Below are 27165 nucleotides of genomic sequence, written 5' to 3' on the forward strand. Positions count from 1 at the left end.
GTCACTTTCTCTCTTGGTCTCCATCCTCTCTCCAACCTGCTGTCTCTCCCTTCACCTGCCTTGGATCTTCTCTGTCAGAGAAGATCTGACTCAGTCGGAGACAGAGTGGAGCACATACAGGGCAGAGCAAACCTCTCTCTGGAGACTATTAATCAATTTCATACACCCAACTTTTCTTTGGTGATGTGAGAATACCCCCAGTCCACTAACGGGAGGATGGAGGGAGAGAAAGGGAGTGAAGGGGATACACCCCCTGCCCCACCCCTACTTTCTCTCACACACACAGTTAAGTCTTAACTCTTTGCATTGTGTTTTGACTCCTTTATCCAGCATTAAGGATTCTCCATGTCTGACTGAATACATGACCATGTTTTCCGCCCACAATTCTCTCACAACAAATCTGCCCCAGTCACTCTCCAAACATGCTTTTCTGTTTTCCCACTTCCGCCTCTCTGTCCTGACACTGTCTGTATGGAGGGCCTTACTATTCAACACCTCTGCCCACGGGCACTTCCCCGCTCAGGACCCAGGGTGACACTGTCTTAGACTCTATTCCTCCAGAAGCCGATCCTGAGACAAGGATTTGAGTGCAAGGGGTTTATTTGGGAGGAGGTCCCAGGGAGCTTGTGTCGGGGAGGAGGGAGTGAGGCAGGGAAAGGAAAAGCTAACGAAAGATATGTATCGAGGAGGTCATATGGTGGGCAACGGGGGGGGGGGGGGCGCGCTCAGCCGACTAGGGAAGTCAGGCAGAGGAACCCCCCAGAAGGAAGAAAGCTAACGTGTTTATGCTACAGGTCCCACCTGTCTCGCTGAAGGCTGCTCCTAGTGACCCGAGCTCCCCTGCAGTTCCTGCTTGGCCCGTGTGTAGACTGAGACACGCCTGCGGTGGAAAACGGCAGGTGCGCGCAGTAGGATGCTCAGTGCATACAGAACAGGTGGGTGCCGCGGACGTGGAGCATTTTAGCAAGTTAGATGTGGTTTGCTCTGTTATGCTCTCGTGGCTCTTGGTTTGTATCATTCCTGCCTCACGTTACAGGCATTTGTGTGTAATCAGAAAAAAAAATATTACTGCCTTCGCCTAGGTTGCCCCCAGAAAGCAGAGCCAGAGGCAAATGCTTCTGTGCTAGGACTTTATCAAGAAGCGCAAACCCAGGAGGGCAGGAGCGGTGACAAGAGGGAGCGAGGCGGGGAGGACAGAAGCGCCAGTAAGCGGTGCGGGTCCGTGCCGAAGTTGGCCGCCAGGAAGCTCACCCTGATTGCTTTCTCTCCCAGGACCGCCTCCAGGAGGCTGTGCGAACCGAGCGTCTCAGGACACTCCTCCAAGCGATGGAAGGGGGAAGAGCCCATCTGCTAGTTCCCTTCCCCCATCGGCGAAGGTTCATGCGACAGGGACTTAGGTCCTGCACATCCGCGGTGCATGGGGGGCGGGGGGGCCAGGAGCACCGAGAGAATCCCGCAGCCCCCAGCGCCTCAGCATGAGCGGAGACGCCCCAGGGCGGTGGGCGAGCCACGTGCGGCTGCGGCAGCAGGCGAGCGGCTGTCTGTGGGTGCAGGAGGTTGGTCTGGACTTCCTCTGTGGCCGGGGCTAGAACTAACGGCTCTGGAGGCAGATGAGGGCAAGATGATCTGAAGCGGCTTTTTATTGTGGCTGATTCACCCACTGAAATAACTCACTAGGGATGACCCAGTCCTCACGTGGACCCACACACATCATGTCAAGAAAATTATTCTGAAAGAACATGGAGCATCCCCACAGTGGCGCACAAATTAAAATCAGCTTCCTATTGTGAAAATCTGGTAGATCAAACTAAAAACAAAGGAAGCTGAGTGGATAGAGGTCTTCTTTCCAAAATGGCTGATCTCAGCGAAAACAGGTCTCTGAGGAGCTGGGGACAGACGGGAGGAATGAACCAAAGAAGGAAAACAAACCGAGTGAAGCAAATCTATGTGAAACCTCCTTATCAGTGAGATAATGGAAGGGAGTTTTCTGGTTCACTTAAGGATCCCTCAGAGACATTCTATAAAGAATTTTTAGCTGTTTTATTTGTACTCATCAACTTCTATGAAGCACTAATTTTAAGTGCATACAAATTTTTTATATATGTTTGTGAAATTTGCAGTAAAGAGGCAAAGGGAACTATCTTAAGGAAATGGGATGCTCAAAATCTTCATAGATGCTGGAGGCAACCTGTGAAAGAGAACCGTGTTTATCTGGTGGAAGATGAGTAGGCAGAAGAATGCAGGCCTGGAGAGACACTGTTTAAAGAAGAGAGAGGAAACGTACTTGATTTCAACCTCTTTATAGTCATCAGCTCTACATTTATTTTTTTTAAATCTGGATACTGTTACATATATTATGAGTAGGTATTGATGAAAAGGTCGATGACACTTTTTCTACAATCATTCAGTATTATTTCAAAAGGAATTATTTTACTTTAAAGAAAATATTTTAAGTTAATATTCCTTAAGAAACATTCTTATTTAAATTCTGCACCCATGAAGAAATTCAGTTTTTAGTTATTCCAAATATGCAGAAAATGACCTAAAAGTTTTATAATTAATATAGGACATAAATATATTGTTAAAATGCATTAAAGGGTTACACAGATAACAAAATATAATGAATACAATAATGAAGATAGTGCCACCTTTTAAACAACAAGTCAGTCTCAATTTCTGGAAGAAGAGCTGTGTAAACTACCACAGAAACCACGGTCTATGTAATCAGGTCACTGAGGCGTGTTCCTGCAGATCAAGCGCTTGGTTGTAGTCAGCCATAGCTTCCTCAGTCAGACCGATTTTACCACGAACTTCTGCTCTAAGACGATAGAGGAGAGCATCATTAGGCTTCAAAGACAGGGCTGTGAAAGAAAAACATTTCAAGATATGTTTTATGCCAGCACTGGAAAATAGTCTCATTTTTTAAAAAATAAAAATTTTGTAAGAACTTTAGTATTACTTATTTGAAAACATTTTTCTTCAAATGTAAGTAAGTATTTAGTTAAATTAAAAATATTGAATCTTTGTAAGAAAACTAACTTGGGGAAACACAATACAATGTCTTTCTTTGCAAGGCTGGCATTGTTTGTGGATGGTTTCCCTAATAGTTTTCTATATTTCAGCTCACTGTGCTTTAAGTTATGACACAAAGGAATCTATATTGATTACATTAAAGATATGATCTATAAAAACATTAATTCTTCTGTAAGTTTACCCAAATAGACCTGATGATTTTCATCTTTTGTTGTCTAAAAAAAACCCACAACAACCACTGTAATCTTACCCAAACAATTACAAAAAGAACATACCTTTACTTAGGTCTTCCTCAGCTAGCTCATATTGCTTTAAACAACAGTAGAAGTGTGCTCTGTTAGAATATACTGCAGCCCAAGAGGGACAGCTTTTCACTACATTTGCAAAATCTTCTTTTGCTTCTTTGTATTTCTTTAATATTGTATTTGCAATAGCTCGATTCATGGTAGCACATTCATTTTCTGGATCAAACTTTAAAGCCTTTGAGAAGTAGTCACTGGCCTATAAAATTCGAAGATAATGATAATTTTAATATTTTAATTGGCAGCTATCCAACAAGTTGAAGCACTTTTACTCTTAATTTAATATTAAGGCCAGTGATGTACCAAGGGGGCAGTGGAAGCATTTCATCCTGAGTACCAATGATAAGGAGGGGCATTGTCTGGAGACAATGTAAGATACAATAATAACACCGACCAAAAGTTGGTCTGCTTTTTGTTATCCCCATGTGTGAGCAAATCTAGATTCCATCAGTGATAAAGCACTCCTTCTGGCTCAGGTGAAATGCTCCATGACCCACCCCTCAGATCCCACAGCCCTGTACTGCACCAGAAAAAGGTAAAATATCAATTAGAAAAGAAGGTCATGACAAGAAGATAAAATACGTAAGAAAATTAATATTTTTCATTTAAAAGCAAAGTATCTAAAGAGCTAAAGGGATAAGTGAATTTTCAAAATAAGGTTCTAAACCATACCAAAAAGGGATAAAAACTCAGTTACACTATGAAAAGTTATGAAGAAGGAAGAGAGAGAAAAAAATATCGGCTTGTCAAGAAGATCAAAGGCTCTGGATTATTCGTTACTCGTCACGGAGCTAGAAGGGACCCTTCCAAGTGTGGTCTGGAGACCGGTACTAGGGTCTTGGTCCAAGAATCGTTTGCTTACGGGTCCTCGTTTGCAAGGAGGTAAGGACAGAAACTGAGAGGAAATTGTCAGTAACTTCTACAGCATTTTGACAGGGCGGTGACACCCCAGCACAGGAACATATTTCTGCTAACTCATTTTTACCATGTCTTAGCAATGTGTTCATCAACAATAAATTGGAAATTTTTTTAAAAAACTGGTCCTTCACCACAAATAGCTTCAGATGCTGATTCGACATCCTACTACTCAAGGTAGGAATCTCTTCTCTAACTCCATGATGGACGAAAATTTGGCTCCTACTTTAAAACCTACCTTAAAGGAAAGGTCATTTTTGACAATACAGTTTGCCTTCTCCAGTTCCCCACCACACAGTTCTTGCCAACACGCCACAACGCTGCTTCCACTACCTCCCCTGTTCTCTGAGTTCTGCTCTTGTTCAGGTCTTGTCTTTGATGACATTTCTGTGGCATGAACACTCTTGATCTCCCCTTCCTTTTTAAACTCTCTCTGTCCTTGGGACAAGGTGTCTCCTCGGCTGTTCTCCCACCTCTCTGACCATTTTCTCTCAGTCTCCTTCCCTGAACTATTTTTCCCTATGTTTCCCAGGGATCTGCCTTCAGTTCACTTCCATTGTGGGTGAAATGAAACACAGATACCATGGTGGCCAGGAGCCCAGACCATGAAGCCAGACTGCTAGGTTCAAATCCTGGCTCCACCACTTAATATCTCTGTCTTTGAGTGAGTAACTAAAGCTCTTTTTGCCTCAATTTTCTCATCTGTAAAATGGAGGTAACAAATAGAACTCTGCCTCCAGTGTTGCTTTGAGGATTAAGTGAGGTAAAATGTAAAGTACTGAGAATGACATCCAGAATATCATAAGACTCAATCAATTATTATTGATATACCATTTTTTCCCAGTGTCTACAGGTGGAGAGACAACACAACCCTCAGTTAATACTCCATGAACATTGCTGCCTCTGCCTTGTGTAGGCGTCACAGGGCACATAAGACTGTGTAACCCATGTCATCCCTGGATGGAACTATTCGATGCTGCAGATAAGTGCAGTTTAAGGATCAATTAAGAAGGCAGCAGAATTGACATCCTTCTGTGAAGAGCTTAAAGAGAATTCACTCCTGAACAGAAGTTCATCAGACTCACAATCATCAGAAATGAGGCAAGGGAGTAACTCCAGGCAGGGCCTAGACTTTCTTCAAAAAGCAATTTAGGCTTCATTTTAATTCATCAATAAATGATGGATCAATAAAGGCCACACTATTCTACATCACAAAAGCATGACTTCAAACAGGTGGGAGCAAATGCCTACCTCTGCTAAGATGAAAGAACTCAGTAAAACACGATAATGTGCCTAACTGTGAACACTGTAACTTTCTATTATAGCTCCAAAGTATATTACTTCGAAAATGAAAGCCTATAAATTTAATGAGGTTACTTGCAGGATAGGAGTATTAACAATGAGGCCACAGACACCTGCCACAATGGACAGCTTTGAGTTTTTCACCATTGGTCCAATGCCCTCATATCTATACTTAATTAGAAAGCAGACTGCCTTTTAAAAAGTTACCTGTAGTTCATGATTCATGCACGTGGGTCATCCAAATATAGTTTAAAATCATTAAGACACTAACTAACAATAAAAGAAGCCAGAGCACATACATGTTTTAACCCTCTAGAGATTCTTGTATCTATTGGAGGACCCTTTTGCCTGCCCCTTAATCTCCCTTCCCGTGTAGTCAGAAACAAAGGGGAGAGGGTGCAGGGAACAGAAGAATTTTCTCCACAAAGAGGCCTGGAGCATCCTCAAATAGCTGAATGACTGCTCTCGAAGTCTGCTTGTCTCTGGAGGGAGTGTGCCCTGTGAAGCCTGTGCATCCAGGATCTCAAGACAGAGGACAGGATACATTTTAGATGAAATATTTGCCCAGCTGTTGTGTCTCTGGTTTGGGGGAAATAGAGCCATACTAAAAAAAAAAAAAAAAAAAAAATCAAAGATCAAACTACACTTTAGATCTAACCAAATAGTTGTGTACATGAGGCCCACAGAGTTATTAAAGACAAACAAGTTTAGAAGGTGAGGGTCTCCCTCTCATGAGGATCTTAAACATTTATGGAAACAGAAAATTGCCCTAAGCATTGCATTTGTCTTAATCTCATTGACTAACTCTGCAACGCAGAGAAACGTTGCTAGGATCCAGCCAGAGAGTGATTCTGAGCCTGATGAAGTTTAAGGCAATTGACCCTGCATTGTCAGCCTGGGAAAACATTAACCTCCCAGCTGTCCACTGAGGTCTGAGCTACAACAATCTCACTCATGCCTTACAGAATCATACCTTCGATAATTCTCTGTCCCAGCTTCCAGCTTTGCCACTGAGGTCAATCAGGCTCATCACAGGCATCAGCAAGCTGTTAGGGTCATGATCTAACTTGGGAGAGAACAAGAGCTCAACTAAGGCAGTGGCAGTAGGAACAGAATGGAGGGGAGATGGTTGAGAAAAAATTAAGAAGCAAAACCAACAAGATGAGATGACTGACTAGAGGAAGGAGGTGAGGAAGAGGAAGTTATGGTTGACGCTGACATTTTTACTCAGGTGACGTTATAGAAGATGATATCTTGAATCGAGAAAGGGTTTTTACCAAGAAGAGGTGGACTGGGGGTAGAGGATCAATTCAGTTTTGGCTCTACTGCATTTGTAAAATATCCAGTTTTAGCGACTGGTGATATACTTGAGTTAGGAGCTCAGAAGGAAGGTGCAGGCTGACATGTAGTATAAGGCCATGGGTATAGTGGGGCTTTCTGAGGAAGGAAATGTAGGGAGAAGAGGGCAGAGTATGACTCCTGGCCCTAAAGAGCTTACAATCTAATTGGAGTAAGGAGATAAGAGATCAACACACAGAAACATTGTGGAGTGGCCCAAGGCAGTATTGAATCTGTATAGAAAGAATTCTATACAAAGCAGCATAGAGTCAAGATCTCACTTTCAATTCATAACCACAACCTAAAATGAGAACTTAATGTTGCCTGGTAGGATTACCAGTAGGGTTACCTACTGCATTTCTCTAGTGTGTTCACCCTACCACTCTCTAAAACAATTATTTCACATTTTCTCTTTTCTCCTCAAAACTGCTAGCCACCTCATCCCCCTTTTTAACTGTCCATCTTCACTTTTAACTGATAACTGATACTCATGTTCCAAGGAGAAAACATAATTGATAGGAATGCCTACTATCGAAATCTACCAATCTTCATTCCACTGGGCCCCAACTCTGCCTTCCCTCATGACGTAATGGACAGGGTGTCCTGCTCCCTTCAGAAGCCACCCCTGCAACTTCCAAACTTTAACCTCATCAAATTCTCAAAGATTTTGATCCTAATTATCCCTGCCACCCTCTCCTACACCAACAATTTCTCCCTTTCTACTAGATCCTTTCATTAATGTAGGAGCATGTTTCTCCCTTTCTACTAGATCCTTTCATTAACATAGGAGTATGAATCGATATCTCTCGTATTTAAAAAAATAAAAAATAAGAACTCCTTACCCACTGTAGGTATTACCCCCATGTCACTGCTCCTCTTCACAGAAGAATTTCTTGAACTAGTTGAACTGTCTAATTCTTCACCTTACATTTTCTCCACAACTCTTTCCATTCCAGGCTCTGTCTCCACTGCTGCTCCAACACTGTTCTTGCCAAAGTCATCAGTGACTTCCTCCATCCTCCTCTTCCCTGCCCTCTCAGCAGCGTTTGACACAGGACACTTTTCCCCTCTTAAAGTACTTATTCTCAAGGGGATACCATTCTCTCCTGCTTTTCTTCCCATCATCCTGACTGGATGCTCCCTTCTCAGTCTACTTTCTGGCATCTCCTCTCTGCTTTACTTCTAAATATTGGTATCACCTCACAGCTGGCTCCTTAAACCTTTTCTCTCCACCTGTACTATCTCCCAGATAATCCCATATAGTCCCACACATATGCTGATACTGATATAATAATGCTTCCATGAGACTGCATTAGACATGTATCACTACTAATATTTTCTTGTTCATTTTCTATTTCTTCCTCCAATAAAATGTAAGCTACATCAGAAAAGAAGCCTTCCTTATCTCGTTCAGCTCTGTATCCTCAGGGTCTTTATTAATGCCCAGCACATGGCAGGGACATCATAAATATGTAGAAACTGAAAGAATGAAGAGCTAAGTGGAACCAGGAAACATTTGCTGAGCTTTTCTAGCAAAATACAGACAAGAAACATAGCCTCTTGGCATATAAAGGTGCCCTAAAGAACATTTTATTGAGGGGTATGGTGACAGTGTTGGGTGGCAGAGGAGAATACAGAAGTGACGGGTTTCAGAAAATACAAGTGATAAAAACAACTTTTTTAAATGAGTATGTTGTCTTAGAAGGCAAGGGCTGTGAAAAGTTCTGAGAAACACAGAGCTTGTGGTATAAGCCTTCCCAAACCAGGCTAAGCTAGAGGGGACATATTGTAAAGTCCTTTCCTATAGCAACAGAGGGAGCCCAACTTGGAAAGTTACCATGGCACGTCAGCCTGTTTCCCACAAGAATCTCTGCTTTCAGTCCAGCAAAAAAATTTATCTCATTCAAACATGAGTAACAGAAAAGTAATTTGCCTGCCTTCATTGTAAAAACAAGGATGAAAAATAACAGCTTAATTTCTGGAAAGATCATAAAAATTCCCCAGAAAAAAAGTATTGCTACAATGTAGATAAAAATTATTATATACATTTCAAAATGAACTAGAAAAAAATTGTTAGGGAAGCAATTGCATTTAAGAAAAAAATAAATCAGAATTAAAGGATCTCAGCAAAGAGGTAGCAAGGAAGACATGACATTGAAATGGATAGAACTAAAAAAAAAAAGTAGAAAAGAAACCTGAATTATAAGGTCCACAAGGGGATAAAAGATATTTCAGAAAACACAGTAAAGATTCAGAAGAGAGATGTGGGAAGGCAAAGAAAAGGAAACACAAATTAAGAGATAAAAAACATTTGAGAAAAAATAATTGGTATATAGAAGTCAAAAGACATCCTATATATAGTAATTGGTATTCATTCTCAGTGAAGAAAATCAAAACAATGAAACAGAAAAGAATTTTTACACTGAATTGAAAAAAAATTTTCTGAAATCTACATATTGAAAATGCACACTGTGTACTTGATAACTTTGATCCCAAATGGTCAACTCTAAGGCATACCTTGGTAAAACTATTTACTTAAAAAAAAAATCTTTGATTATCCTGACAAAAAGAAGTCACTGACAAAAGAACAAAAATCAAGTTTGCATCAGGCTTTTTCACACCTGCATATAACACCAGAAAACAGTAAAACAACACTTACAAGACACTCAAGAAAAGAAAAAGTGAGTCAAGAATTTTAAGCCCAGCCATGCTGTCCTAAGATATAAGGGATACAGGCAAATGGCTCTGAGCATGAAAAAATTCAAGGACCATTGTTCTCATGAGCCCTTTCTCAGGACTCTACTGGAGGACTGATTTCAGACAACCAACAAATGACTGGCTGGGAGGGAAACTTTGGCAAAAAGCCTGGTGATCAGAACTGAATATACTTAACTGGAGAACTAGGACAAAAATGTGAAATAAGGGTAACAAAATAATAGGCAAGTATTAAGTCCTCTGGCAGTGTAGGAATCGTGAAACTCATAACAAAATGGGAGAACAGAGAGACAGTGGAAAGTAAGTGGACACAATAAGCTCAAGCATATTTGAGAACACAAATATAAACATTTTTCATAAAGAGAATTCTATTAACTAAAATTGACTAACAGATGAAAAGGAGGAGTAAGGGAGGAAGAGATTAGAGGGTAATTTTATTGTTATTCACAGTAAAGAAATTAAAGAAATAAGGAACTGAGGGTATAAAAGTATTTTTATAAAGGTAATCACTAGAGCAAAACTGTAAACCTTCCTAGATATTAAAAAAGCTCTGAAAAAATTACATAAAACAGACCACAGAATAAAATATTTTAAATACATGTAAACAGAAAATATGATGTAAAATAATGGAACTAAGATCAAACATATTGATCATGCCAAAATGTAACTGAGCTTAACCCACCTATTAAAAGGTAAACAAATATTTTCAAATCAGAATCTAAAGCAAAATCCAACCATATGCCATATAAAGAGACACCTAAAACAAAGGATTCTCAACACTGAAAGTAAAAGGAAGGGCAAAGGAACATCAGCACAAGCAAACCTAATGAAACCAGAGGACCCGATCCTCCTATCAGATAAAGGAGGATTTATTCCAAAGAACATTGAAAGAAACAAAGAAGGGCATTTGTAATGCTGAAGGCTACAATTCACATTGTGTATCTACACATGAAATAATGTAGTGGCAATTTTCATAAGGCAGAAATTACAGGACATGTAAAGAAAACTATATAGGGCCACACTAATTCTAGGATACTGGAATAAACCTTTCTCAGTCTAAGATAAACCAAATGGAAAAAAAGTATGGATATAGGCTAATTAAAAACATAATTAATAAAGTAGATCTTATACATATATTTTTAACTCTATATCCTGATAGTAGAAATTCTTCTTTGCAAAGGCCCCTGGAATATTTAAAAAAAAACGTTGCAGGGCTGACCCAGTGGCATAGTGGTTAAGTTCAGTGTGCTCTGCTTCAGCAGCCCAGGTTTGTGGGTTTGAATCCCAGGCACAGACGTACACCACTCATCAAGCCATGCTGTGGCAGCAACCCACATACAAAATAGGAGAAGACTGGCACAGATCTTAGCTGAGGGCCAATCCTCCTAAAGCAAAAAGAGGAGGATTGGCAACAGGTGTTAGTTCAGGGCCGACCTTCATCACAAAAAAAAAGTTGCCATATACTAGACCACATTAAAACTCAATAAATCCCCAAATTAGAAAATAGAAAAGCCCTTCCATCTGGACATTTTAAATTCCCTATCAATTTAGTCTTTAGTCAAAGGTAAATAAAATTTCAGGTGCAATATTTTGGGAAAACAAACAAAAATAAAATCATTACGGACCAAAATACATAGGATATTGCTAACAGCACTACTTGGGGAAAAGGCATAACCTAAACAACTTATCACAATAGAAACAAAAGGGAGACAAGAAATGAATTAAGCTTCTGGCTCAAAAAGATAGACAAAGAACAAGATAAATTGAAGAAAAAGAACAAAAGAATGAATATAGATAAAAAGCGAAAATTAAAGTTTGAATTCTGTAGATGTATTACATGTTACAGTTCAAATAAAACAAATTCAAAATATAAAAAAAATCATCTATACTTTTATTTCGGACATTATGAATTGAGATCCAAGGAGATTAAGAGGTCACAAAACCAAAAGTAACATCCATATCTCCCTACTCCCAGTCAAGTGCTCACGTGACTGAAATTTAGAAAAGGTAGAAACTAAGACAAGTTAGATAATCACATCATGAAAGAGGGTCTTGAAGGAAGCCAGAGATTTGGCTAAGTGGGCTCAGAGAGCAGGGGATTCCAGGCTGGAGGATGGCGACAATGGATATCAAGGCGATTGCTGCCCTTGGGGATGTCCCAAACAATGTTACCTGCACAGGTGTTGAATGGTTGGTGACAATGAGGAAGAATAAATCCATAGAGGTGTAAACATTTAATAAAAAATTATAAACATTCTTAAGAAAGGAACATTTTTTTTAAAGAAGAGCTAATGAATGATTAGCCAGATGTAAAGATTGCATTTTGAAACTATGTATAACAAAGAAAGCACTTAGTGTCATAAAGGAAATGTTAAGGAAAACTCACATTACCTGGGAAAACTGCCTGTGGTGAAAGTAGATATTTCCTGCATTAAAGTAAGCCAGCGAGTACTCGGGGTTTAGAGAAATTGCAGCTTGATAGTCTTTCATTGCGTTCTGTTGTTGACCCATAAACTCGTGAATCACACCACGATTTGTTAAGAATTCTGCTGTAGTATTGATCTGCAGTATAATAGTATGAGTATTTAGCATCTGGGAATAGTATTTATCTCCGATTTCATGTTCTGCAAAAATGAATGTTATGAAATCTACTTGTGGGAAACTAGTAATTTTATAGTGCAGGTGAAACCCCATTAGAGCAAATATTTTGAGAAAGGACTCTGTATGAAGTTGGTTCAATGTCAACACTTTGTTGAGTTGGTTGCAATAAAATAAATAATCTTAGTGCTTTACTCGGCTCCTTTCCAAGGAACAGACACAGAGAGAAAAGCTTAACTGTTTAGCTCTGTTAAGCTGGAGAGAAATTGAATAGTTAACATGTTTATTTGTCCTATGTAGTTGCTGTTATCTTTCAGTTCTTTCCTTTTTCTCATCTCAAAGATTACAATATCTACCCGAATCTACAGAAACAAAATCAAAAATCTAGAAGAAAAGAGGAGGATTTTCTGTCACTGTAAACAAAACCTGAGATTTTTATTTGCCATTTCACTACAAAATAATCTTGAGGTTTACTTTATTCTTTCTTTAGTTCCTTCAAACCCAGAACATTATTTTTTGCCTTCTTTTTTTCATTACAAAATAATACTGATGTCCCAGGAAACTACAAATGGCATTTACTGAGAGGAATCAATATTTATCAGGAATTTGTTTTTTGAATTTTAAACATACTTAGGTTATAAAATTGGCAAGCCATAATAACTCTTTACTCCTGAAATCTCCTGGGAAAAAAGCACAAACATTATTTTCTCTACAAGTCACTTTAAAAAAGTAATAGAAAACTTCTTACTTGACTCTATTCATTGATGGTGTTAACTTATGCTAATGATAATATAATCTAAGTGGATTTTTACCTTTATGGCAGCATTAATATCCTGAATTGCAGCAAAATTATCACGCATCTGAAGACAGACCACAGCTCTTCCTTCATAGGCTAGGTAGCTCTTTGGATCAACTTCTATGGCAATGGTAAAGTGGTTCCAAGCTTTCTGGAATTTTCCTTGGGCCTAAAATAATTTTCCACTTACATGAAGTAGCAAATAGTCCATAACATGACAAATGTTTATGATTCTAACTTCATCAAATAAAACCTTTAGTAAGGACATATTTATATTGTGCTAGATCTAAAGATATGTTAAACAAGGAAGTAGGCTGTACTGCATTCAACTGACCTCTGAATATTTATGCTGAATTTTAATTAATTAAAATAAATCTAATTGTCAGAGTCACCTCTTATACCAATCTCGGACACCATAAAATCATAGCCACCATGTGACACTCCAATGTTTCTGACAATCATCACAACGTTTACATTGAGCTCCACACGCACAGGCAGGGACTGTGTTTATTTGACAGTGAATCTCCAATTATATATAATATATACGTAACAAAATAAATATGTGTTGAATCACTAACTGAATAAACTAATGGCGTAAAATCTATTTTGATGAATTGTACCAGCATCTGAAATTTTAGGATCACTATACACATTCCATGGAAAATGCATGCAGATCTACCAACCATCTATTTATACCAACCTTAGCGCCAACCAGAAAACAAGAAAAAAGGGCAGAAGAGGGCACTGTTAATAGAATGGTGTCAGAGTATTTCCTGAGAAGACCAGCTGGTAACTAAATACCTCATCACAGGAAGGCAGTGAGATGATAAATTCAGCACGGTCCTGGGTCTGTCCTTTATTCTTGTGGGCTCAAAATCCCAACTTGTCAGAATCTCAGAAGCTGACTCACATAAACCAAGCTGAGCCCAGTGACTCTTGGATGAAAGTAATAAGAAATGTAACTAATAAGATAACTAGACACAGTTTTTTAACCAGCAAATCTTTTCCCTCAGCGTAAATTATGTGGAACTCAACATCATCATCACAAATTTGTTTGATAAACAAGAAATCAGGCAAATTGAGACTGAGTTATTAGACCATTAAACTGCAAACAGCCTCACAATAAGATTATTTCCATCCTCTCTTCCTGACAACATCTGTTTTGCTCACTTCTAGATCCCTAGTGCTAGACACGTGGTAGGAGAATCTGTATTTGTTGAACAAATGGTACTGTTTCTCCTGAACAGGACTTGGACGGGCCCCTCTAACTCTGCTTTTTCAGTCCTTCCTTCCCTGACTCAATCCTTCCTCATACTGATGTGTTTGTCAGTCCTCTTTCAGGCTGCTATATATCCAGCGAGATCTTCATAAAAATGCAAACCTGATGTCACTGTTCTGGTGAGTGATATTCACGCTTTTTTTTTTGTTTTTGGTGAGGAAGATTGGCCCTGGGCTAACATCCGTGCCCATCTTCCTCTACTTTGTATGGGACACCGCCACAGTATGGTCTGGTAAGCGGTGTGTATGTCTGCACCCGGGATCCAAAACCACGAACCCTGGGCCGCCGAAGCGGAGCACGCAAACCCAACCACCATGCCACTGGGCTGGCCCCAGATATTCATATTTTTAACTGGCCTACAAGACCTTCACCTCTAGTCATTATTCAGTTCTCCAGCCTCATCCCACGTCACTCTCCCCTTGTTCATAACACTCCATTCACTTGGGTCCTCTGTCTCTTTCTCACAAGACTTGCTAATGGGCTATTCTCTCTGTCTGGAACACTGTTCTAGCCCCAACTCCTACCTCTGACTAATTCCTAGTCTTTCACACCTCAATTTAAATGTTAATTTCTCAGAAAGCCCTCCCTTATCCCTCAAACAAAGCTAGGTTCCCTTATTACAAGCTGTCCTAAAACCCATCCTTTTCCTTGTTGCACTTATCATGACTACAACTAAATAATTATTCATATGATTGCTTGATGCTCATCTTTCCACTAGGTAGTACACTCTACATGAAGAACCAAGTATATTTTGTTCACTGCCGTATCCCCAGGCCTAGAGCAGTTCCTGTCCTATATTAGGTGCTCAGGAAATGCCTTCTGAATGCAATGAATGATGACATTAACACATTTTATTGTATTGCAGGTTCTGGCTGCTTTGGCAGTCATCCTGTCTCTTTAAATTGACTTTGCAAATTTCTACTGTCCTCCAGTAATGGCTAATTTTATGTTTAACTCTCAGAAGGCAGTCTTATTTCCCTTATTAATAAGTTCTTGAGCATACCTCATATAACCACCAATCCCAACAATCACCTTCAATATTAGTCTTAGATCAGTCAAACTCACTAATTTTTAAATGAAAAAAAAATCAACTTTAATGGCAGATTATTAACAGGAATTTCTGCACGTTACAATAATTTTAACATACTTTTTTTTGCCCATTGTTTAAATTTTGGACTATTAAAAGGGATAAAAAGAAGATTTGATTACTCAGTTCCTTTCCGTGAATATAGCACATTTAGTATTCCAAAAATGTCACTACATCTTTTATTAGTGCAAGTTAGTGCAGATAGGTTGGTGAGTGCATGGGTCAGGTCAGAGTGTTCCAGAAATCACTCAGAGACCGGCGTGGCCACACACAGAGGAGCCCTCTTCCACCTCGCTGGAAGGACAAATGCCTGGTCTCTTGCCTTCCCAAGATGTTCTAATTCACTGCCTTCTAGAAGATGACCTGACTTCAGAAGTCCCTGTACAGTGCTCATCTGAGCCATCAGATGGCTGGAGTCCACTTCAAAACTTTCATACACTGTTTATTCCCTTCAGCTTCTCACTAATTCAACAGGACAGAACCTGTGGAGCCCAGATACAAGCTGGTGGAACGAAGGTTAGCCAGACTCTTATGTGAAACTCATTGGGCAAATTTAGAAGTTGTCCATAAGTGTGTTGGGGGTCGGGGGAGGGAGGGGTGCAGGCATTAAGGAAACTCAGGTTCCAAAGATCCTGGTCTCACCAGCACACCAGCTCCCCAGACGAGCTCCCCAGGCGGCTCCCTGTGATGAATGAAACCCCTGCTTCCCACTGCTGCTCTGAATACTCACACAGTAAGCGAAAGCAAAATGTTCATAATCAAAGAAATAATATGGATCCCCATCGCCAGCAAAGGGCCAAATACATTCTATCTCTTGTCCAAAAAGTGCTTTCATGGCCCAAAACGTAGTTATATAATATTACCTGCAAATTATAGCCTAAACTAATTCTGGCTTTTGCGGACATTGGATTAAAATGCAACGCTCGCAGGAAGTCCGTCTGTGCTTGTTTGGTGGCTTCCTCATGACCATACTCCATGTAAGAATTTCCCCGTCCAATGTAAGCATCCAGAAAATGTGGATTCATTTTAAGAGCCCAGGTGAAGAAATTGACGGCTTCTTCAAACTCTTTATTTCTGAAAATAAATGAAAATATTGATGCTTTCTGGGGAATTTTCTAAGTGCTTTCCTGTATATAACTTTTTCATAAAGATTTGCATCGACCCTTATAAAAAACCTTTCATTTTTATTGTCCCTCACAGAAAGTAGGTACATAAGTCCACGAGACCTAAGGAAGTCTGACAGATTCTTTGAAGATTTTGGCAAAAGGGGAGGGGGGGGGTGAGAGCCATTTTTATAGCAGAATATGCTGGGATGCTGTTCTAGAGGTTTTTTCAGAATTATAAAAGTCTGAATGGTGTTTCTGAACCTGTTTTTAACAGCTATCAGTGGCCAATATAGAAAAATATGTGCTATTATTGATGAAATGCACTATTTAAATCAGATTAAAATAAATTTACATATATGTATTTAATATTTCCCTATACAATGAAAGGAACCACATTTTCATTACATGGAAGTCCTCACTTCAGATCTTCTATGAGGGCAGGCCCTTTGTTTGTGGAGAGGAGAGGAGAAAAAGAAGTAAAATGCATTTTATTTATTAACTGGTGAATACATGTGACTAAATGATAACTCTGCTTCTCTCCTAATCATTCTCTTTGGTGGCGTGATGGCTGTCGAGGGAATCAAGTATTTGTTCATGGGCAGAGAGAGTCGCTTTTCCATCTCACATGCATATCTAATAATTATACTTAATCTCAATTAACATGGAGAAAGTCTAGAAATGTTTTAAAAAATAGAATGAGGGAGCTAACCTTGAGTAACTTTCCAGGTGCTGCGCAAAGTGCTTTACATATGCTATCCCACTTAATCCTTCCAACAACTCTAAACTAGTTGTAATTTTCTACATTTTACAGATTAAAAGAGAATGGCTCAGAAAAGTTTGCACCTAGTAAATAACACAGTAAATAGCATACTAAGGCTGCACAGAGTAAATATCTGGGATTTAGACTCAGGTAAACCATACTCCAAACCCCATGCTTTTCCACACAGTCGTCTCTACTGCAAGTTCCTCAACTTTAACACACTTGCAGTTGGTGCACGAGAGCTGGTGTCTCAACAGCGCAGTCAGAGGAAAGGCATGGAGTTCAGACTTAAGCCCGAACATGCAAATTAATACTACGCTTTCTAGGTTGTTATGAGGATCACATGAGAGCATGTGAAAAACACTTAGCACACAGACCTGCACCCAATATAGATTATTATCTTCCTTCCATTCTTTTCATTACTTCTCAAAAAGGTTTCAAAATTTAACGAGATGCATCACTATGCTGATTTTTCCTTTATAAAACACATGGAACCCAGGGTAACCATTCTAGACACTATCATCTCCTAGATACTATTCAACAATATCTCTCAGAAGACTATCTCCCAGACTTCAGCCCCTCCTTCTCGACAGCTGCCCCACATGCAGTATCAATCACTGAAGATTTTTCTTGAAGTCAAATCACATTTTTACTTAACTAACTCTGTTTTAAAAGACAACTTAATTTCAATACCATAAACAAAAATCAATGTCTCATCCCATAAACAGAAGGCAATCATAAAAATAAATAACTTTTGGAGCTGGATACTGTAGTCTGCAGAACACTGAACCTGAGGGCTGCACCATCTCGCACAGTGTTGGAAAGATGTTCAAGACTAGCTCTTAGCTAAGACTTTCTCCTGGATGTATTCAGGTTTGAGAAAGAATTCAGTTTGAAACTGAAAAGCAATTCAGTTTCTCACAATGTGATTCAATATTTTTTAATACTGTCAAGTGAGAGAGAGGAAGGATTAACTAACAATCACGGAACAACTGACAACTGGCCATTCACAAAGAAATAAAGTCGGATTCCCACCTTACTCTACAAATTCCAGATGGATCAAAATTTTAACATAAAAAATAAAATCCTGGGGCCGGCCCGGTGGCGCAAGCGGTTAAGTGCGCGCGCTCCGCTGCGGCGGCCCGGGGTTCGCTGGTTCGGATCCCGGGCGCGCACCGAAGTACTGCTTGGTAAGCCATGCTGTGGCGGCGTCCCATATAAAGTGGAGGAAGATAGGCACCGATGTTAGCCCAGGGCCGTCTTCCTCAGCAAAAAAAGAGGAGGATTGGCGGATGTTAGCTCAGGGCTGATCTCCTCACAAAAAAAAAAATAAATAAAAATAAAAAAATAAATAAATAAAATCCTAAAAGTACCAGAAAAAAACATGAGTTTAGGATGCGAGAAGGCCTTGATTTTTATGGAGTTGAGTTATCAATATTTTCCTTTATGCCTTCTGGTGTTTGTGATTAATTTGAATTAAAGCAAAAGTAAGAAATCCTGTAGGCTTTAAAAAGGAGTTACACCATAAACAAAACCAAAAGGCAAAGGACAACTGAGAAAGTACCAAATAAGTGACATTGACTAAGTTCCTAGCTTTGGGAAGCGGCCACGAAAATCAGTAGGAAGGAATGACAAGAGGCCCAACCAAACAGGACATTTTCCAGGAAGGAAGCAAAGGTCAAACAGCCAATGAGTACAGTAGTCCCCCCTTATCTGAGGTCTCACTTTCCATGGTTTCAATTACCCGTGGTCAACAGTGGTCTAAAAATATTAAATGGAAAATTCTAGAAATAAACAATTCATAAATTTAAAAAATATATTTTTTAATGCTTGTGCACGCCATTAAAAATAATTGAGGTACTCATGATGTTTGCTCCATATTTTGGCAAACACTACTCAAAAGTGGTACATCAAGTGTTCTGCCAGAAGATCATACAAGAATCCACAGTAAAGCCCCAGGAAGGCTTGGCTTCTGACGTTACAGACAGGCGAAGGTCAACATGCACATACATGAGCCAGTCGTTATCCTCTGTGTTCGCTCTGTGGATTCTTAATAAGAAAACACAGGCTCACTTCCCTCAAATAGTTTAAAATGAAATTGTGTTTCTCTCCTAATCACTGGCACTATTTGAGAAGTAAAAGTTCACTAAATATAGATTCACAATGCTTGTAGCTGCTTTCTCACTGTATTACAGAAATAATGCTAGACAACGTACTTTTTATCAAGAATAATTAAACAAGCCAAAGCAATCCTGAGAAAAAAGAACAAAGCTGGAGGTATCACACTCCCTGATTTCAAAATATTCTAGAAAGCTGTAGTAATCAGAACAGCATGGTACTGACAGAAAAACAGACACACACATTAATGGAACAGAATTGAGAGCCCAGAAATAAAACCACACATCTATGGTCAGTTAATCTTCAGCAAAGGAGCCAATACAATGGAGAAAGGAAAGTCTCTTCAATAAATGATGCTTGGAAAACTGAACAGCCACATGCAAAAAAAAAAGGAAAGTAGACCATTACCTTGCACCATACACAAAAATTAACTCAAAATGGATTAAAGACTTGAACGTAAGACCTGAAACTATAAACCTCCTAGAAGAAAATAAAGGCAGTACACTCTTTGACATCAGTCTTGGCAGCATCTTTTCGAATACCATGGCTACTCAAGCAAGGAAAACAAAAGAAAAAATTAACTAATGAGACTACATCAGACTAAAAAGCTTCTGCAAGGCAAAGTAAACCATGAACAAAACGAAAAGACAATCCACCAACCAGGAGAAAATATTTGCAAATAATATATGCAACAAGGGGTTAGTTTCCAAAATATATAAAGAACTCATACAACTCAACAACAACAACAACAAAAAACCCGATCAAAAAATGGGCAGAGGATATGAACATACATTTCTACAAAGAAGATATACAGATGGCCAACAGACCCATGAAAAGATGTTCAACATCACTAATTATTAGGGAAATTCAACTCAAAACTACAATGAGATATCACCTCACACCTGTCAGAATGGTATTATTAAAAAGACAAGAAATAACAAGCGTTGGAGAAGACATGGAGAAAAAGGAATGCTCGTACACTGCCGGTGGGAATGTAAATTGGTGCAGCCACCATAGAAAAGAGTATGGATATTTCTCAAAAAATTAAAAAAGAAATACCATATGATCCAGCTATTCCACTTCTGGGTATTTATCCAAAGAACATGAAAACACTAATTTGAAAAGATATATGCACCCCTATGTTCATTGCAGCATTATTCACAATAGCCAAGACTTGGAAGCAACCCAAGTGCCCATCAATGGATGAATAGATAAAGAAGATGTGGTATATATATACGATAGAATACTATTCATCCATAAAAAATGATGAAATCTTGCCATTTGTGACAACATGGATGAACCCTGAGGGTATTATGCTAAATGAAATGTCAGACAGTGAAAGACAATTACTGAATGACTTTACTTACAGGTGGAACATAAACAAACAAACAAACACATAGAGAAGAACAGATTAGCAGTTCCCAGAGGGGAATGGAGTGGCGGAAGGGTGAAAGGGGTAAAGGGGCACGTGTGTATGGCTATGGATCGCAACTAGACTTTTGGTGGTGAACACGATGCAATCCACACAGAAGTCAAAGTACAATGATACATATCTGAAATTTGTATAATGTCAAAAATCAATGTGACCTCAAAAAGAATAATTAGACAGTAGTAATTTTGTAAAAAATTCATTTAGTTGATAGGTTTTGTTGTGCTCAGTATTTCTACCTATGAGCAGTGAACTGTTTACTTATGATGCATACCTATGGTGACCATGTAAACTTAAATTTCCATGGCAGTTCCAGTTCTCTCATATTTTTCCCATAAATCATTGAAATGCTCCTAGTCTACTGACATCCAAATTGCATTATACACACTGCTAAACCTCTTACCCACAGGAAGATTAAAAATCCTTTGTGAGTACATATGCCGATATATGGTTTATAAAATATAATCTCACCCTTTGTATAGACTAACCAATTTAAAAAGAAAAAAGAAATGAGGCAATGGATTGAAGCTATTTTTCTATATCTATCGAGTTATCAGACCTAATGTTTAATGAGCTAGTCTGTTCAGACTAAGTCAATAATCACTAAACCTTAATGCTGGAAAGGGACCTTGAAAGCCACCTAGCAAGCTCTTCAAAGCTGATAATGACTGAAAATCAAGATGTGCATATCCCACAGTGTCCTACAGATTGAAGCTCTTGTTAATAATCACACAGCATTTGGACAGTGGAAAAATGTGGCAGAGTATCTGTGTTGTATCTGGATACGTGTTCATGGAGACATCAATTGTTAAGCATCAACTACCACAAATATAAAAGTATATCAAATTAGCTTTACTAAAATAAAATGAGTTTGTATAAATCTAAAATAATGTAATCACTGACACAGGTGCATGATTCTCATTTCAGCGTCCGTTAACTACGGATCCTGTGCTAAGCTTGCAGGCGAGGCCATGGACACAAAGGCCCACTGCATTTTCCAAATTAACCACATACGTGACAAGATGTGCCCTACTGAGCTGTGCAAATAAATCATAAATACCTCCCAAAACTAAAGAATGTGGCTTGCAGAGTCAAAGATTCAAAAGTATTGTATGCAAATATAAGAATAGTAAAACAAACATGCTGAAGTAAAAAGTGGATGGGATATGCAATTCTGAGTAATCAGGCTCTCCCTCTGTGACATAATTTTTTTTTAATCTGAAGGTGGCTTTCTCAAAGAGATCTAAAAATTAACTCTACCGTCACACACTCAGTGACCAAACTGGGCAACAAGTAGGATATTCAGCCTGAGGAATGTTGTCTCCTAGCAACCACAAGAGCGAGAACCAGAGATACACAAAGGCATACTTCAGAAGTCTGCGACCCCACGAGTTCAAAGATCAAAGCCCTAAAATTTAAAGATTTATTCTTTTTTAAAAATTTTCCAAGTGGGAAAATCTTTCCTTTCTCTGCTTTAAGACGCCAGTGGCAAATCTCAATACTTATAGAACATGCTGCTGTGGTATAAGAACATTATAGTACACCTTGAAAAGCAAAAATATTTTTCCTGAAATACATATAACCAATCACTAAACATTCCTTATTGTTAAAGTCAGTAAAATTGTTAAAACTCAAAACACGTGGAATTGGAACTGTGGGCGATCAGGGCTTTACTGTTGATTTAAATTCAACTTTTATTAAAGGACAATAGAGATTCTAGTCGGCTGATAAAAGTTGGTTATTTGGAATTGCAAAGCAGTATCAGCTTAAGGAGGCTCGGCCATATATACCCAGTGATTACATTTCATAAAAGAGACTGGGAGCCGACACACACAGAAATTCACCGACTCTAATGGTTGCTAAACACAGGAATGAGGTTGAGAGAAATTTTGGAGTGTGTTTTGAGTTTTAAGAGAATGCAGTGAGCTCAGACAGTTTTGATCTTCACTCACCCCCAAAACAAACATGAGTCGTCGTTATTCCATCTCTTTTTAAGAATGACAATGACTTAAAGAGATGGATTGTACACAGGTTGCTGGATTAAAATAGACAGTGGTGAGACTACGTTTTGCTGTCTGTGCCAGTTTAGGCCTGTTAACCCAAAGACACCTTCACAAGTCCCAGGTATTATATTACTATATTCATGAAATTAAAAATCTAACTCTCATAGGGAAATGTAGCTGTATTATCAATGTCTTACAAGGAGAAAAAAAAGAATGTCAACTTCCTAAACAATTCAAACTATGTTCTATGGTCTAAATTGGATATTTACACAACCTACTCTACCATCTTAATTTCCTCCTCCAGTTAACTGCTATTGTTCCTCTCATGAAAAATAATGCTGTAAACTATTACTTAACCAAATACATTTTATCCCACATTAAAATCATCCCGTGCTGAATCTCTATGCTTTTAAAAGTAAAATGACCAGAAATTAATATTTATATGTCAGATGTATATGCAGAAATGTAAACATTATCATTATCAAAACGAATCTCCTATACTCTAAGATTATCTCAGAGTAACTTTTAAACTGATCACCCTCTGTATTCAGCCTCATGTAACTGTTCTTTTCTCCCCTCCTATAACTTACTTGTCTTTGCAGTAGTCCCAGAAACAGGTAATAATTTTTTAAGTAATATGTTTTTGTAGGTTTTCTTGTATTATGTAGATATTTACTGGTATTGTTTTAATCGGTTTTAGATTTAGAAATGTTTTCTAAAGGCAAAATTTTCCTGAAAATATATTATTTTTTGAAATCACCCTCTTTTCCAGGAAACAGGCTTTTTAAAAGTTCCATTTTATGAACAAAATAAATTACTTGATTTTATTCTTAGATATTTCAAGCTACACATAATTTTATTCTGTATATTACCAAGGTCCTTTCCCGGTAAATGGGCTTGAATCAGATGGACACCCCCAAATCTGTGATGCAGGTTTTTACTTGCTGACTTAGCTAAAATAGTTTATTAGAAAATAGAAGATAATGACACACTTAGGTGAGTTCCCTACTCTTATACACAAGGAGTTGCTTTCACTTCTACATAAATTGCACTCCATACCTGTGATGGCAAATGGCAGTAGCTTGAAAAAGGCTCACGTTAGTCTTGCTTATCAGTGCAGCTTGTTTAAAATCCTGAAACAGTTTTATAAACTTTTATTAATTTTGCGACATTATCTTTTGTGCTTTCTTAAACTTCCTTCTAACTTTGAGTCTGCCATGAATATACTTAACACAAGCATTAAAATATACATCTTCCTGAAACTTTATTTCTTCCCTTTAGTACCACATCTAGTGACAATGGATGGATCAGAGGAAACCCGTAACTGAAAACTCACTCAGAATCGTGTGTTACTGGTCTTCACTTTTCCTGAGGTTTTGCCTGCTATGTGCAATGAAGTACCTCATTTACTTTCTTTTTATTTATTTATTTTTTTTTGCAGTGAATGCCACCAGAGACTTCCCCACCCAGGTGGAAATGGAAATTCACCTGAGAGAACCTTTGGCTTGATGTGACTATAGGACAAATAGGTACCCTGGACCCAGGGAAAGGGTGTAACTGGGCCTTTTGAGTGGATTGGCTAAGGCTGTTCCTACCTTTGGAATCCGAACTTCCAGGAAGAAGTCTACTGTTTTGTCTAGAGATCCCAGAGACCTCTCGAGAGGGAGCAATGGAAACCCTGATCCCAAGATTTGAAGTTAGGGAGGTCAATTGGGATGGACTCAAATGGCCGTGGGGAAGAGGTTGTTTAAGAGAATTAAAAGTGCTCAGTCTGCAAGAGCTCTTGCCCCTGTGGCCCCAGACACTGTCCTCTGTTAGGCACCAGAGACACAGAGTCTGAAGCTCACAAGCTTTACAAAACCCTACAAAAATGTTTGGGACCTGAAGCAACATAAGAACATCACTAAGCTGCAATTAATAAAATATTTAAATAAATATCTACATATCAAAATATCATGTCAACTGCAAGGGCTCTGCTTTTTCCCAAAGGACAGCTTCAGCAGGAATTTTCATGGGCCATTGTGGTTGTAACCTCACTTGACCAAGCTAAACAGTAGGGAGTACTGTAACCTCCTCTGGGTGACAAAGGAAATCCCTCCAGACTCCCTTCCTGGAGACTGGGACACTGGCACTCTACAGCCTTAAACGGCAAGTGACAGAGTTCTGGTTTCCACCCAACTGGAGAGGAGCTGACCATAACAGTCTCCCTGTGCCTCCCCCTCCGCTTCCCCTCCCCCGCCTCCTCCTCCTTCCACAGACCTTCCCTGGCTGTATCAGAGGGAGGAAGCTGGCTGTCTTATGGGGCTAGAATGAGTTTTCTGCAAATACTAGGGGCGGCAGCGGGAGTAGGAGGGCCAAGCTGAGTGCTATGGTACCCTACTGGAGGAGGAAGGTGTCAGTCACAGACCAATCTGTGACTGTGGACTCCCCACTTAGATTCCTGAAGCATATTTGTATACTAAATGGAACTATTTGGAAGAAAATAAGAAATTGATTGTATAATATAATCAAATATGCTACAAGATAACTCCTTTAAGAGGATTGTTTAGCTAAAATGGAAGCGAACTTGCAAGTAAAATGAGATTTATTACAAATATTCCCATTAATGTTGGGAGTTGTGAGGAGTGATCACTAAATTAAAAGGCTGAGAACACCAATGTTAGTTTTGTAATCAGATAAAGCTTACAAAAATCAACTTGTCTCTATATACATAGTCATTATTATACTACATGGTAATTAGGCATTAATTATCAGCCATGGACATAAATGATGACTGTTAGCATTACTTAGAATAAAGCTAATCATAATTTTTATGATTTTTCTCTTCTGCATTGATTTTTCTCTAATATGAAGATCATAAATAACACACCACACGATGTCGCTCATACACAAAGCAAATTCCCTCAACTCTCATTCCCTCGGCTGATGAGTTTATTTGTAAGGACCTTCACCCACACTGTCTTCCTTTCTGTGTCAGAGGGTGGGCTCTTTACCTCTCTGCTTCCCATCTCCTCTGGAAACTTGCTGCATCATATTCCTGCTGTCTTCTGTGTCTTGTCTCACTGCCCCTATTTAACACGCCTTCCCTCAACTCCCCCTGCCCGCCAACTACACACGGCCATGTCTTTCTAGTTCCTGTCACTACGAATCTCCTTGAAAGCACAGTCAACACTCACTGTCTCCACATCCCCAAATTCCATCAACTTCTTACTATTCGTGTTATTTAATAAGGTCAGTTTTATTTTGTAATTTGTGAACTGCCTCTAAAGACATTATTTTTATTCTTATCAAAGTAGCTCATGTATACAGTGACAGGTTCTAATAAAACTGGAAAACTTACAATGCTTACAGTGATCCCCTGCTCTATTCCTCCTTATCCCTGACTCTCACTCCCTAAAGGCAATCGTTTTTACATCTTGCTGTTATTTCTTCTGCTGTTTCCCTTCAAATTTCTAAATAACATGAGTATTACATCATGTCACTTCCAACATAGGACAGAATTTAGCTATCTTACACCATCACTCCACACCCCTCTCCTTCTCCCACCATCCCTGTATACCTAGGACAATTCGTTTGTTTTAGTCTCTATTTTACTTCCCTCAAGTGTAGGATCCTTGGCTACCTGTTCATATTTAAGTTTGAGGCATTAAAATATGGCATGTTGCCTGAACATCTCTTCTCCACTATCTTTAACCTTGTGGAACTATATCTTTTTTATTCCTTTACTGTCGTCCTGGTAGGTTTTCAAGAGGACAAAGAGATAAACAGATGTTCTCAATCCAACAAGCTTAACCGTTAACTTCCTAACCAAGGCCAGTCTACCTGCTGCTCTGCTTCCCAGTCAAGCTGTGCCTGTAGCAGTCACACAACTATCGCTCCACTAGATGTTTTCAGCACTCGTCTGATTTGACCTCTCTGTTAATCAATCATTCCCACGAACAATTTTCCCCTGGGTAGGTGTTACGACTCTGCCCTCTCTTGGTTCTTCCTCTAGCTCTCTTATTATTCAGTCTTGTATTCCTTCCTTAGTTCTTCCTCTGCTTGCTTCTTTTGTTTTTAATTTTTCAAATTAATTTTTTTACTTTACATAGATAAAAATTTGTTTTTTTGCTTCTAATTAGTGTTCACAGGGCATATGTTTTTCCAGCCTTTTACTCTTACCTATCTATATCATTATATTTAAAGTGTGTTTCTTATAGCCAGAATATAGTCGGGGCTTTTTAAAAATTCCAATCTGACATTCCCATTATCTTAATTGGTATATTTTGACCATTTCATTAAATGTAACTGCTGATATGGTTGGGTGTAAGTCTACCATTTTATTTGTTTTCTGCTGTTCTCCTCCATTTTCTGTTCCTTTGTTTTCCCTTCCCAGACTTATTTT

At 38.9% G+C, this 27165-nt stretch overlaps 1 protein-coding gene across 2 annotated transcripts in view; it reads right to left on the bottom strand.

Moving 5' to 3' along the window:
* Positions 1-2574: 2574 nt before the first annotated feature.
* Positions 2575-27165, bottom strand: part of TTC6 (tetratricopeptide repeat domain 6) — a 194293-nt gene continuing 169702 nt past the window's right edge. For both annotated transcript variants that reach the window (XM_058540688.1, XM_058540689.1), the window contains 6 exons: positions 23841-23914; positions 16229-16439; positions 13016-13168; positions 11997-12167; positions 3309-3534; positions 2575-2861 (listed from right to left, as the gene is read on the bottom strand). In XM_058540688.1, the coding sequence (XP_058396671.1) occupies positions 2725-2861; positions 3309-3534; positions 11997-12167; positions 13016-13168; positions 16229-16439; positions 23841-23914 (972 nt within the window). In that variant the 3' untranslated portion in view covers positions 2575-2724. The remainder of the gene's footprint in view (positions 2862-3308; positions 3535-11996; positions 12168-13015; positions 13169-16228; positions 16440-23840; positions 23915-27165) is intronic.

The sequence above is a fragment of the Diceros bicornis genome, chromosome 5, assembly GCF_020826845.1.
Source record: "Diceros bicornis minor isolate mBicDic1 chromosome 5, mDicBic1.mat.cur, whole genome shotgun sequence".
Classification (NCBI taxonomy): Eukaryota; Metazoa; Chordata; class Mammalia; order Perissodactyla; family Rhinocerotidae; genus Diceros; species Diceros bicornis.